Genomic DNA, 15,820 nt, shown 5'->3' on the forward strand with positions numbered 1-15,820 from the left:
AGGAGGCGAGTCATATTTCCCACCTCATCCAGTTTCTCTCATAGGTTACTAGTTAACCTACCTATGTATTTTCTTCTTTCCTAGTAGTTGCTCTGATAACCTTGGGATGTTTTAAGTGTTGTTGTTGTTGTTGTTAATGTTGTGAGTTAAGAGCTTGTGACTCCATCTATGAGTGTTGAAAAATGTTTATTTGGTATGTTATATGAGAGATTAAATTCATGAAATTATTTCGATTTATTATGTTGGTTGAGGTGGTGGATGTTTATTTGGGGGAGCGGATGGCTCCAGAAGATGTGGATTGAATTGTTTTAGAAGTGTTTGGGTTTTGGTGATTTTTCTTCCAGGTAGGGTTACTCATTTTCAAAGGAAGTTATACCAAAATTTTGGTAGAATTTCCCTTGAGGTGGGTCCCGCAGGGTTTATTCCGGATTTCAAGGGGAAATCCGGGGTAGGTCCTGACAACTCGTGTGCATAGTCCTGAATCCTTGCGTACTGCTCTCTCATTGACTTTTCAAGTAGTTCCACAGCTGCCTTTTAGCCTTATAGACTTGTTGAAACGACACGTTGGCTCTTATCTCAAAAGCCATGAAGTTCTTCAATTCCTCTGTTGGAAGAAAAATTTTAAATTTAGACAACCAATACATTCTGAAGAAAAAAAAAATTAAAAGAGTAAACTCATTAAACCAAAATACACCTAAATTTGTACCTGTTTTGATGGATGAATTAAGTTTGATCATATCAGCAAACTTTTCAACTAGATATGGTACCCTAACAGCGTTGTTGCCATGTACTCTATAACATGTGTGCATATGAAGGTACTTCTTGATCTGCATGGTAGGCTCGTGCTGCATCCTTGAGGCACACAACTCAAAGTCACAGTTCTCTGCCGCACATATGCACCTCACCACTCTTCTATTACTCCTCACAAAAAGTGGTTCCCACCCCTTTTGGATTTCCCTCTCTCTTATTGCAACTCTTAGAATTCTTGGAGTAGCAAATAACATCCCATTACAAAACCAAGGGTTGATCATATCCACAGCTGGGTTGAACTCAGGATATTTTTGTCTTGCATTTTCTTCATCTGATGATATGTTCTCAGGTCCTATCATCTCTTCATTTGAATCCATAGCTACAAACATGTCTTCATTGTCTTCAACACTCTGATCATTCCTATATTGTCCTTGTTCAGTAACTTCTTCTCGAGCTATTAAAGTTCCCACTCCTTGTGTAACTCCTTCTTTTTCTGTAAGCCAATCAAACAAGAAATCATCATCCACACCATAACTAGCATATTCATCATCATCCGTAGCCGGATCATAATTATCATCACCAGAGGAGTCATTATCAGACCACTCTTGTCCCACCCCATATGCATCCTTTATAGAAGCTTCTTCTACTTCTGGTTCTCAGCCGTCATCTTCACTATCAGATGTAACATCTCTATGAAACTCCAGCTTCTTCTTTCCCTTATCAGTAGGATGTATGCTGGGAGCATGGCTTGCCTGAGTTAGAACCACATTGTTTGAACCCTCACTAATGACGATTTTAGGTAAGCTCCTTCTCACAACAACATATGTCATTTGACTCTCTCCCATATTAGGAACTTGGTTCCCATAAACAAACAGCTCATCTAGTCCATCATCATTAGGTTCTACTGCACATTAAAAACAACTATGTTAAAAACAGTTCATGTTAACCAACAAATGACATTGTTTTTTTCCCCCAAATAGAATATCTCAACAATAACAACTAAATAAAACTAGACATTGTTTAGCAACCCATCATAATAATAGTCTTCCACACAGGTTCTATTCCAAAACAGTAAATACCAAAATCAACTGGAAAAAATTCAATAAATACCAATGATGATGTTAACCAAAAAATTCAGTAAAAAATCAACAGTACATACCAAAACCAAAATTAATAAGCCAAAGCCATAACCATTTTCCAGAGACGACGCTGTTTTTGCTTGCAGGGCTCAGAACCTGAGCTTGGTGAAGAACCACCTGTTCTTCCCGGTCTTGAACCTCTCCCCGAACCTCTTCTTGGTCTCCTTCAAGGCGGAGACCTTCTTGTCCTTGCTGGTGAGCACGTCAGGGGTGACGACCTTCTTCAGATCCACGAGCTTCACGAACAGCTTCATCGTCGACTTCTTTGCCATCTTCTTCGCCGAGTCCTTTTGGATCACCTTGCTGGGGAACTTCTTGATGCCGGCGAGGCGCGGTCGTCGAAGGCCTTGACGATGACGCCCTTACGACCGGCGTAGCGACCTTGGAGTAGGATCGGGTTTCAAGAATTTCACCATGGTGACGGCAGCACTGCACTTCTTTCTCTCTCGTTCAAATCTCTCGAAGCCAAAAAAAAAAACAGTTCAACCTCTCGAAGCTCTCAAGCTCGGAAGTCAATATATACACTCTAAATGACCCAACATTACAATTATTTTGTTTTTTTGTTAATAATGATTCATTTAATGTTGGTGAGTGATGTTTATTATATATGATAGTTGGGTGTAAAGTATTCATATTCAATTTCATATTTGTATGAGAGAGAAATATAATAACCCCCAAAATCGGAAAGCCGAGCTCTCGATACCAACCACTACAAAAGCTTCCAAACCTAAACCCCAAAAACTCAGGTTCATACAAAAACTCATGTTCATACAAAACCCAGGTTCAAATCATCATCTAAAACTCACCGTATTTTGGGAATCGGTTCCTTGGGTTTTAGTCGCCTTCGTTTTCTTGTCGAGGTATCCATTCATCCAGATCCGCCATGAGTTCAATGAACTTGTGTTTCAACGGTTTCAGATGAGAAGGAGAGAAGGGAGAGAGAGTCTCGTATGGAGGCTGTAATAGAGGTTATGATAATTGATAAGATTAGGTTTAGGGATCTGGGCTGTAATAGAGGGAAAACAGTCACAAGGGCCAATTTCGTCATTTTGTATAAATTAAGAGCCCGCATTACTACGTGGGCCCTTCTTGTCGGCTCCAAGTCAGCACCTGACTTCAATTTTGAAACTAACATAAAAAAATTTGGACCAGAGTGTAGGAATTTGAGAGTTAAGAGAGTAAAAAGATGGATTTTTGAAATTGAAATGAGAGATTGAACTGATTTTAACTTCAAAGTTTAGGGTACTAAACTGAATTTTGTTCTATTGTTTAATGTTTATTAGAAAACTGACTTCGAGGAACTAAAGATGATTGATCCATCTTTGGCGATTGAATTCTATTGTCGTGACAAAGATGATTTTGATGATTTTTGTCTACGAGCTTCGAAGCTGGCAGATGAATCAAATGGTGCTCCCTCTGTTTACTGTGACAGCTGTGACACAAAATTTGTCCAAACCACCTAGCCAGAGTGGTGATGGTTTGGGTGATAGTGGTGGAGATCAAAACAATGAAGATGTCGATGCAGATGGAAGCGTACATGAAGCAGATGATTGGCAACTCTAAATTCAAATGAATATGGGTCTGGCAACCTTGTACGTAATAGTTAGCAACACTGTTTATTCAGGGAGCATTAGGAAGGTGGTTCTATAATCTTCTAATTTCTTCCCTAACAAAAAACTAAGGACGAAAGAAAGGGAAGAGATTCATCGAGGGAGAAAGGCACCAATCTTCGTCTACTATTCAGGTTAAGAAAATCTTGAGAAATTTTAAAAAATGACCTTATTTTAATCACTAAATTGATTTTTAATCTTGATTTATGATTTAGTTGAAAAATGACCACTTAAGAGGGTAAAAAGTCTTTATCACCTTGTGTTATTCACTCTATTTCTTGATAAATCTCGTTACTCTTACTCTACAAGACAACAAATCTCATACATATTATTTGAAGAATTCGAACTGCTAGTATCCAACAGTCTAGTTCCAAAATCTTAGAGGTTCCTTTCGTGGTGCTTTGTTCTGTTGGAAAGTTTGGATGGCTCCGGTGGCTTTGTTTTTGTTCTCTGTTCTAAGTCATCTTCTTGTTCTTCCATAGCTTGAGGGGAAACTTGTCCATCATACTAGTGTAATGAGATAATATGCTATATTCATTTCCCTTTCAAAAATAGTTCACATCCTCTGAATGCGGGTTGTACATAGTCAATTGCTCCAGCCCTTATCGCCCAAAGATCTAACTAATAGAGGGAGGATACTCGCATGACTTTGAAAGCATCTCTCAGAAAAAGTTGGTTCATAAATTCATATCAACAACAATAGTATAGGTCTATAGGAGCCCATTTCCAATGAAGTTTTGCAGTGATAAATTCTCAATGATTTGGGTATTCCTAGCACTTCTCCACTCTTTGATCTATCTTCACACTTCACACACAATCTTACGCTCTTCATCAAACCTGACTCTAGAAACACCTGATACATATCTGAGTCATGGCAATACTAAGCATACTTATTATACTTCATACGACAAAGCGATATTAATTAAGCATACTTACTATACTTTATATAGCGGAAGCACACCAAGTCCACCACCACCATGCTCAATTACTCAGATTCCCATCCTTCCCGAGAGTTCAAACTAAATTATGACTAACAAGGGTTTACATGACTTTTTACACTCCTAAATGGTTATTTTTCAACTGAAATAAAAAATAAGGCTAAAAATCAACTTGGTGACCAAAATGAGGTTGTTTTTCAAAGTTTCTCGAAAATCTTCTTCTAATATTCTAGGTTAATATGATCATCAAGTCTTTCATTTAGATAAGGAATCTAATTATAATTATTATTAGATTTATAGGGTTATTTATTAATTAGAAAAACTAAATATTCTGAAAATTTTCAATTTAATGTGATGACATGGTAGATGCCACGTAGGTGCCACATAATTTGGTATTAGATTATGGTATAACTTTTGGTGCATGTTTCTCAATAGGAGGAATGTCTCTCAATAGGAGTTGGACGTCAGTTAATAAATTAACCTGATTAACCTAAAGACTAAAAGATAAACATTAAGAGATATCTGATAAACATTAATCGATTCTTGGACTCCTGATGGGATGAGCACAAGATGAGTTTCCAGCCCTCTATATAAATAAGACTAAAGTCATTGTGCTAGCTGCGCAATTCCTTGAGAGAAACATTCCCATTCTGTGAGAAAGAGCAGCATAGCATATATAGAAGGCTTTTACTGAGTGTCTTGTGTTTTGTGTTGCTGTCAAGGATGTCGAATGTCAGTGGAAATCCTGGAATCCCAAATGATGCTGATGGGATTAATCATATTAGTTAGTGATTCGATCACCAGAAAACATGTTTTAGTGGTTCTTGACTATGTTTTGTTCTGTTTCTGTGTTATAATAATTGGAAATATGAACTTCAATTTAAACAGATGAATGCGATTTAATTTTGATGCTGTTATAAGTTGTAAGACATAGGGCTGTAAATTGTTTTCAATCCTATATGCTTGGCTGTTATGATCAACAAATATATCTATCTTCATAAAAATTGCAAACAGTAACAAGATTAAGCAATAAAACTCCCAAAATTTAGACTTGTTACACTGCTGCATTTTTTAACAAGGTTTTGATGTTATCTGCAGAACATCATGCATGCTTAAAACCTTAACTAATTCATGATTTTTTCAGACTGGTACTAGTTTAGTTACACAAAGTAGCTTTTAATATCATTTTGAATTATAAGAATCATAACTTGTACTATTGCTTATGAAAATGTATTGGCTACTGAGATCTCCAAAGAGAAAAATTACAGCTACAGTTTAAAAGCAATAGTAGCATACTACATAACCTATATTGCACTACTGATATATTAAAGCTTTTCGGTATCCAAAGATATTGACTGACTTCGTATATATATGCAATGTAATGTGCTTTTGGTAGTATGATTCAGAAATTTTATATTGAATTTTATGCTACAAAGCATTATCTGATGCATCTTTATGGGACCTTACATTTTTTTTTCTGCCAATTTTAAACTTACCAGTTTATATGCATTGACGGAAACATTGCTACAGCACACATATGCATCTATATTCATGAAAATTTCAAACTCATACTTTTTTTTATTTAAATCATTCTTACGAATTGAAGTGGTCACTCTGGGACAGATCCATGTCCTCACTGGGTTGAACTTTCAGAACTGGAGGACCAAGTGGAATTTTACATGGAGGAAATTTTGCATGTCCATGTAAAACTCCACTTGGTTTCTCCACTTCTGAAACTTGATGTAAAACCTGAACTCGTGCATGTGCAGCTGTAGTTTCCCATGTCGTGGTCTTTATCCGTGTAATTTCCATTTCATTCAAGTATTTATCTCTTGAAGGTTAGGTTTTGCTCTGTGGAGACTGTCAGGAAGGAATACTTTACAGAAGCAACACTACCGACCAAATTTAGAGACTGATCAATGAGAGATTTTACTTATACAGTTATATGACTCGAGGTACACTTCAATTTTTACTCAATGGCTCATGTCTTCTGCGAGTGAAATGTAGGTATGTAGAGATTTCTTTAGCTTTATAATCATAACTTTTGGTGGTTATAGAAGAATACATGTTCATGAGTCCAAGCTATTACTCATTCCTGGGGGGCAAGAGAGATTTTGTCTCCTCTGGCCTTTGTCAATATAATTGGAAGTTATTACAGTTTTAGTTTCAAACAACGTACTCATGATTCAGTGAAGAGCATTGCTGAAACTGTTTGTTTAAGAGTAGAGAAGAAAATTGCAGTACATTAGTGCATTACCAACATCTTCACTAGTGTCATACAGATTTTACTCTTCATCATCAGAGGCAAAAAAGTTCTTTTTAGCTTCATTACTTTTGATGGTTACAGAAACCATTACATTTCCTATCATAAAAGTAAAAGAAAAAGTACATTTCACTCAAAAGTTTCAAGCTATTGCTCGTTCTCGGAGGCCAATCTATACAGAGAAACTCACGTAGCATTTCTCCTCTGGTCTTATAGCTAGGAATATTTTACAGTCTGAGTTTGCCTAACATGCAAGCTGGAGTTTCTATGGAATAGCCAGTTCAGATTCAGAAAGATTTTCTGTTCATTAAAAGTATAAGACCAATTGTTCATCATGCTACCATAGTACATGATATTTTCAGCTGTAGTCCTTGCATTCTTGTAATAATGTATTAATGTCACAAACAAATACAAAAGCATGTAAAATTTATTGCATGTCAAGTTTCGAATATGATTAACTACAACTTCAAATGGTGATCATGTAACAATGTATCATATGAGTTGTATGCAAGCAAGCAACCATTTTTGTGAAACAATATGTTAATATGTACATGATTGAAGACGAGATATATAGTTCACATTCTCCCGGAGTCACTCTCAAAAATTTTATTTTTTCTGGTAAATGAACTTCCTCAACAATCATATATGAAAATTTTGGCAAAAAGAAATACTCATTTCCATAAACAAGATTCAACAAGAAATATAAACATAAAGGTTGTACTTCGATTCGAAAACATAAAGGTTGTATTTGAGATACTAGAGGAAACTAATGAAAACTAAAGTTAAGAGTAGACATATATATGTCCCTTGGGAAAGCTTTAAACTAGAAGGGCTCCAAACCACATAGATTTTATGACTACGTTTCTACATTTCTTTATCTACAATTGTTATCCATTTCGTGACCGATTTCATATTGCTTGGTGTCTCACCTAGAGTCCGAATTCAGTGTTCTCCCTTCATCCATCCTCAAAATAACCCGTCCAACATTTTCTTTTAACTACTTATATGTTGCCAGCTTCGCCAGCTTCAATCTAAATGACATAGGTAGCTTTAATTAAACCAATTCAAATCGTTGACAGGCATATAGTAGCCAAATTTGAAGAACTATTCATTTCACCGTCTACTGAATTATAATTGATGCATTGCACACACAGTCACGACTCACGACACTAATTTATAACTATGAAATGTAGACATTATGAACACAATGAAAAATCTAGAACACATTGTAGAATTGCAATTGCCTTCTTTCCCAACAAATTGGGGTTAGGTTGCAGGGCACAAGATGGGCAAGCCAAAGTATCATGCATATATACACCAGAAATAACATCTAAAAATCATTATAAACAAGAATACGAGGTAAGAGCATAGATGATAAATAAACTAAATTACCCAAAAAGAAAAAGAACTTAGGATCATTCATTCATTTGGTTAGAATGTCATGCAATGCACCCAAAAGCGCATGTCCTTAACTTCTGAAACAAAATTAACATGATTTTCCGTTGTAATGCTTTTCACCCAACTCATGTCAATCCAGCGTCTTCATTTGAGGCATTAGTTCGTCACCGGCACTTAGGGTGATGGAATTGAAGAAACTTGTCCTTCCACCACTAGTCGTGCAGCTTTCGATCGAGTTGCTGGCTAAAAATGATAAGTGTCTCACTCGCCGGAACGCCCTCCTGAAATATGTATGTGTTCCAGGTAGAGCTGGGCATAAAACACCGAAATCCCGAACCCGTCCATGTCCCGTCCCGAAATTTATCGGGACGGGACGGGATTTAAATCTTAAAACGTCAGGCCCGTCTCATCCCATCCCGTCTCAGTACACTGGGACGGGACACGGGACGAATAGTCTAAGTCCCGTTTAGGCCCATCCCGTCCCGACTCTTTTATTAATAATTTTTTTTAATTAGTATGTGGTACGAGCAACCCATTTTGAGTGTTTTGATCTGAGAAAACTATACAAGACAACATGATTAATCTGTGGCATAGTACACTCACTGTTTTCTAGAGTTAATAGTAGCATTCTCTTAATTTTGTATCAGATATCAAGCCTTAGCTACTTCCTTACCCACTTAGGTTACCAAAACATGATTTTAATACACATTGTTTATTATTTAATTAAGTCCATAATTATGCATGAACGATCTTTTTTCAGGTAATCGGACCGATCGTTTTGTTTGTTTTTTACAATAAGTAATTGATGCTTCTAGTGAGTGTAATTAATACTAACTACGAGACATGACTACCCCAGAATGAAAAGTATTGTTCTTGAATAAGTGAAGCAGTTCAACAAGAGGATAGGCTAACATACATACTGTATGTTTCATTATATATACAGTAAGTTTCTTAAATCTAGTGTAGTAGTGTCCTACCTCCAAAGGTTTGGACTAGAAACACTGATACCTTTAACTACTGATTTGGTGTCTTTATATAGGCTTTTGATGATTCAGTTATCTAATAATTCACTAAGTGGGACAATTTGAAAGATTTGTAGTGATGATAGATTAAGGGAAAGAGAGTAGTATAAAGTATAAATTTTATATTGTTCCTCATGACACTCTGCCTTGTTAAAATGAGTTTCCACGTTTATTTGCTTACAAGTTTATTATTAACATTTTTGTCCGGGATTGGCCCGTCTCGTCCCGTTCTGTCCCAATTCTGACCGGGATCGGGCCCGGCCGGGATGAAATCTAAAAAACATAAGGCCCGTCCCGTGTTCAATGACCGGGACGGGCCTGGGATTAGCTCAATCAAGTCCCGTCCCATCTCGTCCCGTCCCATGCCCACCCCTAGACTTCCAAGTACTCAAGGATGACTGAGAGCCGTTTGCATACGGCGTCCAAGAAGCAGACCATCCATTTGTGCAAAAAAGGGAACCTGAAATTGAATTTAGCCACCCTTAAAACGTATTTGACTGATTGAGCAGCATTGTGCGCGCATTTAAGCTGGGAAGTGCCCCTACATACATGACACTGACATACGCATATGCATCGATTATCAATTCAAATTCAACCTATGAAAGTATGAATGGCATTGCCATGCCTTACAAGAAGCTAGTGTCCGTGAATAATACACAACAAAGATTTACTCGCCCAACATGGCCAAGGCATAGATGTCTTTGAAGTTGACGTCGTATATCCAAAGACAAGGCGTTTAAAGATGGCTTTTTCATCAACAATGACCAGTCTATACAACTGGAAAGCAGTCCTGGTTTTCATGACCCTTTGGGACCGGAAGAGTCGGCTCTCTTCTTTCATGTCTCTTCTTGGTCGACCTTAAAATTGAAGTCAAGTATTGACTCCACTCCAATGAGATCTTCTTCGTGTATCTAAATCTGGTATATAATCCCAGATGAAGAAGTCAAGAAGGTAAGATATGAACACCACGCACAAAAACTCGCCCACTTATATTTTGACCAAACCCAGCAACCATATAGCCAACCTTTTCCCCTACATTTCATTTTCTTATTTTCAGAGCCCTTTCATTTCCTAAAACCTCCTTTCTCATGGAACATGTTCAAGTTTCATCATATACATGTTAAGCCAAGGTGTATCGTTATCTAAATAAGTAATAACATGTTTACTTGTCCAACATCTTTCAATTTCTAACTTCTTTTCTAGAAAATTTGATCACACAAGCAATATAACATTATTCCTATTCTTAACAGACAACTGTTGAGTGAAACTCGGAATTGTACACTGTAAACAAAAGGGAATTTGAACTGTGAGTGGTACAATTCTGGGTTTTATTATCCCATTTGAACCAACAATGATACAATATGTACAGCTACAACTTAATCAACGTTACAATGTGTTCATAGTTCTTTGAACAAAAAGAAAACTTAATAGTTCATTTCTGCTATTTTTTGCAGGACCTCATTAACACAAATAGACATATACTGTGCCATGTTTCGCTACTAAAAATAGAAACATGGCACATTCTACAGAAAAGATAAATGGAAAAATAAATAATTGAAAAGTACCACAAGTATGCAGCATGGAAGTTTCACAACTTAGAATACACGAGCACGACCTCTCTCTTCCTCCAGAAACCATTCAATTTGTTGAAGTGCCTGGTACAGCAAAACTAATCGTTAAGAATATGCCACAGACAAATTCAAAGTGGCTTTGATTTTCTTTTCTTTTTCTTTGTTACCAAGGAATCTAAAATTGAGAATGAGAGTAAGAGATTAAACCTCAAGAGCAATAGCAGCAGGTGAGAGGTTGGATACATCTCTATAACCCATTTTGGCTGCAATATCTGCACAACAGATAATACAAACCATGAAGATCTAAACTTCATCTCTATTTTTTTTTTTTTTTTTTTGTTGGGATAACAACAAAGGGCCACAAAGAGCACTTACTTTCCAAGGAAACCCGAGCATTGGCATTGGCATATGCATCACCTCTCTCTTCGAAAAGACTAGATAGACGCATAAAGGTCTGTATGGGAAGAGAAGTATGACAAATTTAGTTAGTACCTTAATCATTTATAAACTTGAAGGCTAGTTTTTGAGAACTAAACATAAATGACATACTTTGCTGTACGCATCCCCTGGCCCATGATGCAATAGTGGTCGAGAACCAGTTCCCACATCTGCAATTCTCTGGGCCAAGGCTTCCAAGGGTACATCTAACCATACACTAATGCCCTTCTGCATACATTTCCTGATGAAATAGAAGTTCATTAACACCACTGGTTCAAAACAAAGAATACTTGATAGCACATATATGTTTAGTATATACCATACCAGTTGACTGGCCGAACTACAGCACCACCACCAGTAGAAACAACATAGCGTTGCATCATAGACAGCTTTCGTAAGGCCTCAGTCTGAAATTAAACATGTATTAGTAATAGAAGAGGGAAAGAAGGAACATATGAATTAGAATTGCATGATAAGTGATGACACACTAAATTCATCATGAGGGCAGCCACATGAAACAGGATATCAATTTTGACAATTACTTGCATTTGGTCTCATGATACAATAAAGAACTCCAGAACAGTAAAAGTTTCTCTCTTGATGCATCATAACATGAAATCTGCAGAAAATGAAGAAACAAACTTGGTTCCCAACTAACCTCCTTGTCTCTAAAGAAACCCTCTCCATAGAGCTTGAAAATTTCAGCTACACTTTTTCCACCTACCTCATGCTCCACGAATGTATCACTGTAGCCCAAGAAGAATGCCAAAACACAAAATACAACTCAGTAAAATGTGATATATACTAGCAAGTAGATCATCATACAGAACAGACAATCATGCAAAGAAGTTCAGCTATCTGACAATTCCGACATAGGGATACTATGTTCCTGATGACCAAACACATTGGATCACAAATATTTCCAGTGCCAAGATCACAGTTTTCATTTCAGTTTACTTCTAGCAATCGTCATTAAAATTTGAAAATTTACTTCTCCCATTAAGGCTTCAAAATTAGACTTGGAAAGAAAGAATACATAACAAACATAATTTTTTTTCTATCATCTTAATTTTTTTATCTGGAAATCACATGGAGCATTCACATCTTTGTATGACATACAAATAGAAAGTAGAAAGTGTACAAACCTATCAACAAATGAATAATTAAGTGCCTGTGACAAAATCTTGCCAACAGTTGTTTTCCCAGACCCCATCATACCTGCAACTCAGAACCAGTTTCATCAGGTACAGGGTCATAAAGTTATTAACTGCATATAGAGAGCTTAAAAATAGACTTACCAACAAGATATATACAGCGACCGTTTAAGTATGGCTCAATCTCTTGGGACTTAGTCTGCAACACTTATAAACTTTTAGTAAAATCTACACCCAAAACAGTCCAAGTTATGTATGTGGGTGCTTTTGAATTATCTGTAGGACCATAATATACAGATATACAGATCCATTTGGCATGATGCACATTGATTAATTAATACGAAATAGGCATAGCTTACCTTCAGAACAGGAGCTTCATCAAAATGAGCAAGAAAGTTTCCAGATTCCATTGTGGAAGCTACACAGCATTTGAAACAGAAAAAAGAATTTAGTATCTATAATGAAAAGAAACTGAAGTTAACATGCGGGCAGACATACATGGGAGGAGGAACTGAGGGAGAGATGAGATCCAACGCAAACATAACTTGCAAGAACATGAGGTCCAAATAGTACTTGGTTGAAGGTCCCCATTTAGGGGACAGAGACATCAATCCAAATACTTGGTAGAAGCATCAGACACATATCCTCTTGTTTCTGGGTATGGGGTGGCCTTGGCTAACCAGACCTGGTCAGCCAAGTACCCAATTACTTGACAGATAACACATCAAAAACGAGCCTAAAACAAATTTGTTCTATCACCAGAGTACCCAAAATATGTTCCTTTCAATTTCCTCTATTGTGATGAAATATCATAAAATTGCATTCTGAAGCCTAACTCTTTAAAAATGTTGTTGCTACAATGCAACTTGAAAGCAAGGAGAATCAGGGTCGAGGGAAATCATTGATACTCAAACAAACTGAGTCCATTCACATCAAATTATTAGATGAAGGCAAACTTTTTCCAGTCAGTATTTCTAAAAGTTAGATTTTTTTCCTTTTTAATTGTTTTTATTCAATCTTAATGTAGGTATCATTCTGATTATCATGGTTCAGACAAACTATTATTGCAGCAATGGCTAAGTTTGAAGCATTCTAAACAACCAAAAGAAGCTCACCTACCATGGGTTTGGTTGATGATTATGACAGCTAAGCTTTTTTCATCTTCCAAGTTAAGAATTAAAAGCGTTAAAACTTAAAAAAACTGCAAATCAATTTCCTTTTGTCCTCTTTCTGTAATCCTTCTCTAATTTTACGCACAAAATCAATCCGATATCTCTCTAAACAAACATTACAAATCAAGAAACTCCAACAGTCAAAAAAATAAAACAAGCAGGATCAAATTGGTTCCAACAGCTACCTGGATTCCAGTGGCTGTAATCCACAGCGACATGTCGATGCCGATTCGATTTGGGTAGGTGAGCAGCCGCAACAAGCACCTGACGCTTGCTTTGCTCCTCCTTCAACCTCCTCGAAAACCGCGCCGAGCCACTCGGGGGTCTCCTCTTCACCTTCTCCGAATCAATCCATGTACAAAACTGAAACCCCTTCACCACAGCTCTCGCCTCCATAGAAATCTCCCCGAACAAATCTCGAACCAAACTCTTGATTTATATACACTACAATCTCACTGCACAAATGAGCCCAAACAATCCCTACTCAGATTCAATAAAACACCGAAAACCAAGCTCATACCTCACAACAAACATAAAATCTTTTGATTCCTTTCGACTGTATCGCAGATTGCCAACACAGTTTGTAATGCTTACGGAAAACAGGATCAAAATTTTTCCCATTATCATGAACCCTAAAGCGAAAGACACGAAATTCATACCTGAGCAACAGAAAGCGGAATCTACGGAAATGCGTTACACGGGATTCGAGGGCAGTTTTTTGTTGTGGGTATTTTGAAGTTTTCTCTTGGTCTCTCTTCTCTCCGCGCAAAACAATATTTAAGGGGTGGGCTGAACTATATGAGCGCATTTCCGAGGGTGATAAAGTGACCTGAGGAGGCAGGCTTTGGTCTGTGCCTCCAAACGGGGGCTAGGTCTAATCGGTCAAGTGGAGGTTTGTACTGGAATAGTTGGCAAAATGGGGGGTGACGTGGCGTGCGATTGTGGATAAGAGTGTGAAGCGGCTGTGACGCGCCGACAGCAACGGCACATTGGTTTGTGTTACCAACCCTTTTTGGAGTAGGGCAGGGTTGGTAGCATAAGGGTGTTACTGGGGTTAGGTGTGTAAAAATACATGCTCCTTTTTTCCGAGTGGGTTGGTGCAAACCATCGTTAACGTTATTGAAGTTTGGAATCATGATTTTGTGACCTTGTGTTTTGTCACTTTGATCAAACCAAATAGGGTCAATGCCCCAAAGAGGTAAGCCCACTTATGTATTGGTAGACTAATTTAGTATGGCTTTGAAAATTTTAAGATCGTGGAGAGTTGGTCTAAAGTTAAAATTATCAAGCAAGGAGTGACAGATCCAGGATAAAAAAGGTACATGGGCTAATTGTAACAATAAATTTTTTTAACGAATATTGACGGTACGGGACACTTTGTTTATCAGATATTCATAAATAATATGCACTTAAGCCCACGACAAATTCACAATCAACAAATTAATTCAAATATTCAACTTACTAAACTACTTACGAATATACAAGTGTCCAAAGACGAAAGCTAAGGAGATGAAATTGGGTAGTGAGATGAATATTTTCTTCTCTCTTCTCCAGCGAAACCGATAACATCTAGAGAGTTAGCTTGGGACAAAGACTCACTAATGGCGATCCTTGATCACAAAGAAGTTGTGTACGACCAGCAAATGATGAAGTCAATAAGAGTCACGATTAAGAATTTAGGGTTGAGGAAGTGGGAAGACAGACAGAGGGCTATTGATATTAGGAATTGAGTAAATGCTAGTCGTTGCTCTCCAGCATCTTAATTCAGGGTGTGGTGAAGTAGGTAATCCTTCAAGCCTTAATCAATTAAGATTAGATGTGAAGTAGCTTAATTAAGTATATATGGGAGAACCCTAAATAGAACAACATCTAAAAAAGTATGATAGAGTGTTCGCATCTATACTTATCAATTAGGAAGAACCTTCACATCACGTTTGGAAAAATAAATTAGGCTTGATTAAGATTAAGCTGTGTGAAGTAGGTTTTTTTTTTTTTCCTACTTGTGAAATGACTGAAGGTTCACCTGATCCGCCAGTGTAAACAAGCTTCCTATGTTTGTGTAATGCAGAGTGTAAATTTAGTTTCCCTATGTTTCAATCTTTTGAGATAATTAATTCATCTAATCATCATAACAAACGAAAACGAAAGAAACAAGTAGTGTTAACCTAGTTAGTTTAGTAACTAAAAGATTCATGATAATCACCGTTAGATTTATATCTAAGTGTTAAAAATAAAACTCTACTTAAAAATAAGAGTAAATTTCAGTTTACTCCTTTAAACTTTAGGTCTAAAATCAGTCTGATACCTCATCTTTTTTTTTAATCGGTTTCATCCCTAAACTTTCAAAATGACATCAATCTCGACC

General features: G+C 37.0%; 1 protein-coding gene and 1 pseudogene across 1 annotated transcript; both read right to left on the minus strand.

The window, feature by feature from the left end:
- Positions 1 to 1,978: 1,978 nt before the first annotated feature.
- Positions 1,979 to 2,305, minus strand: LOC101311009 (annotated as a pseudogene).
- Positions 2,306 to 10,425: 8,120 nt separating this feature from the next.
- On the minus strand, positions 10,426 to 14,222 carry LOC101311296 (shikimate kinase 1, chloroplastic-like). Its single transcript, XM_004302183.1, has 11 exons — positions 14,115 to 14,222; positions 13,641 to 13,910; positions 12,643 to 12,701; positions 12,428 to 12,482; positions 12,275 to 12,347; positions 11,788 to 11,875; positions 11,454 to 11,536; positions 11,241 to 11,370; positions 11,067 to 11,145; positions 10,899 to 10,963; positions 10,426 to 10,775 (listed from the first exon to the last, which is right to left on the minus strand). Exons 2-11 carry the CDS (start codon positions 13,849 to 13,851, stop codon positions 10,716 to 10,718), a joined length of 903 nt encoding a protein of 300 aa, XP_004302231.1. The 5' UTR covers positions 13,852 to 13,910; positions 14,115 to 14,222; the 3' UTR covers positions 10,426 to 10,715.
- Between the last annotated feature and the right edge of the window lie 1,598 nt (positions 14,223 to 15,820).

Source organism: Fragaria vesca, linkage group LG6 (genome assembly GCF_000184155.1).
Source record: "Fragaria vesca subsp. vesca linkage group LG6, FraVesHawaii_1.0, whole genome shotgun sequence".
Lineage (NCBI taxonomy): Eukaryota > Viridiplantae > Streptophyta > Magnoliopsida > Rosales > Rosaceae > Fragaria > Fragaria vesca.